Genomic DNA, 2,145 nt, shown 5'->3' on the forward strand with positions numbered 1-2,145 from the left:
GCTCATGAGGTATGCAAAGTAGAGCAGAGAAAGCTAGTCTTTTTTCTGCCTACTTTGTGCCTCCCCTTCTGGGTTCAGATAATGAAGGTTGGGTTGGAAGGGAGGAAGAGGATTTACCCAAGGTCTTTACACTGTGAAACCCCTTCCCAGGCTCAGCATTTTTCCAGATCTGTTTTCCTTCTTTTAAAAACCCTAGTCCATGGAGTGTGGAGAGAGGTGGTGGGAAGAGGGACCCTGTGAACATGCAGAGACCACCCAGTGCATCCGTACTTGTCGTGAACGACTTCCCCACTAGCTGGCCCCGTGCCACCTGTATGCTGACAGGCTTGCTGACAGTTTCCCTGCCTTGCAACCGCAATTGCCTGTTTCAGACCACGTTGGAGAGAAAAATATTCACCAAAACAACTGCACCACACCCCAACTGCCATCTCTGGCGTCTGGCCCTTATCTCTTCTGCCCATTTGTTTACCCTACACTAGAATCAAATTTCCCTGTGTTGTCCCAGGGATTTGTGTAAACACAAATGAATTTTTTGTTTCCATGTTTAGTGTAGGTTCATACGATATATACTGTAAAGTGATTTGCTGTTTTTAAAATGGCTGTTTAACATGATCAATTACAGATGAAGATAGTTTGGATTCAGTAAAATAGAGCTTTACTCGTAGTGGCTGGATTTGAAATGGTTTTCATTTTCCTACTGGAACTACTAATAAATAGTCAAAGAAAAAAAATTCTTTTCTGTGTTCATGATGTAAGTATTCTGGCACAGTTTTATTGTTAGTTTGCCAATCAGATGTACTTGGTTTATTTAGTAGATGCACAGATGAGAAGTTGTATGTCAGTCAAATTCAACTTCCCCCATTCATTTCCACAACATTTTAGAGACATGTCAATTCCATGTGACTCTGTGCTTGCCTGGACTCCTCCTATGTTGCTTATTATTTTCTGTGCCCCTTAAACCAGGCATCACCAAATTATGGCCCATGGACCAAATCCAGCCCTCCACCTTATTAATAAAGCTCTCCACTTTATTAACACTGTTTGTGTGTTAATAAAGTCTTATTGCAACATGCACAAAAACCTATAGCTTTAAAATATACCTCTGTGTGTGAGTGTGATTTTTTTTATCTCTTTTTTGTACTGAGGCATCCCCATATTATTTATTACCTTCTATCTTAAATATAATGGTAAGTTAGTGATAGGGTAGTGTGCAGTCATTAGAGTGCTATGAAGTACTTAACTATTTCCCTCTTTGCTTCTTTTAGGTTATCAGCCTTTAAATAATACGATACCGAAATAAATATCTTTATAGATAAAGCGTTTTCCATTTGTAGGATCATTTTACAGGATGGATTTATAGAATGGATCAAATAGATGGATACATCAAAAATATCACCCTTTTTTATTCGTAACCGTGTAAAGGAGTGCCTTGACGCAATAGGCATTCAAATACTATTTATTGGATGAAAGAATATTCTAAAAGTTGCTTTCCAACTTTTTGGAAAATTGGATGGACCACTTTTCAGTCCCACTGACAATATGAGATCATCTGTTCTCTCCCACCATCTCACACTTAAATTATTTCCTTGATTTGATTGTAATCAGAAAGAATTCTCTGTCTTGAAAAAAAAAAATGCTATCAGATGATGTAACTAAGGTCTGTTTCTCGTTTTAGTTTCACCTACTTGGTAAATGGACACATGTTTTCTTACAGGACTGAATTTGCTCTTAAAGAAATCATGTCGTCTGGAGGTGCTGAAGATGACATCCCGCAAGGAGAGAGGAAAACGGTTACAGATTTTTGTTACCTTCTGGATAAATCTAAGCAGCTGTTCAATGGGTTAAGGTTAGTGGACTCTCGATGCATAAAACTTGTCCCTAATTCTGTATGTTTTTTTCCCATGGCTGATGTGTGGTTAGTTTCTGAAAGTCGTGGGTAGAATGTTACATAAATATCTGTTCTAGAAGTGATTGTGTTTTTTTTCTTTGATACCGTTCATTCTCAGAGGAAAGAACAATAGAAAAGAGGGTAGCTGTTTTAGTCAAGTTGAAGAGAGCTACTTCGTTAGATGGCTTTAGATACATTATTCCACATCATACCCGATTTACATCTGATTTTATACAGTGGGGTGTTGGAGACTGAGG

The 2,145-nt window shown here is 38.4% G+C and overlaps 1 protein-coding gene across 4 annotated transcripts in view; it reads left to right on the forward strand.

The window, feature by feature from the left end:
- The window catches only part of SCAI (suppressor of cancer cell invasion), a 115,225-nt gene that overhangs the window by 57,024 nt on the left and 56,056 nt on the right, over positions 1-2,145 (forward strand). For 3 of the 4 annotated variants that reach the window (XR_896104.2, XM_011364291.2, XM_023533075.1), the window contains one exon: positions 1,715-1,846. The exons of the other annotated variant lie outside the window; for it this stretch is intronic. Coding sequence is in view for 2 of the 3 variants with exons in the window: in XM_011364291.2 (XP_011362593.1) it covers positions 1,715-1,846 (132 nt within the window). In the remaining variant the exon portion in view is untranslated. The remainder of the gene's footprint in view (positions 1-1,714; positions 1,847-2,145) is intronic. 4 annotated transcript variants of the gene reach the window in all.

This window comes from Pteropus vampyrus, unplaced genomic scaffold (assembly GCF_000151845.1).
Source record: "Pteropus vampyrus isolate Shadow unplaced genomic scaffold, Pvam_2.0 Scaffold95, whole genome shotgun sequence".
Lineage (NCBI taxonomy): Eukaryota > Metazoa > Chordata > Mammalia > Chiroptera > Pteropodidae > Pteropus > Pteropus vampyrus.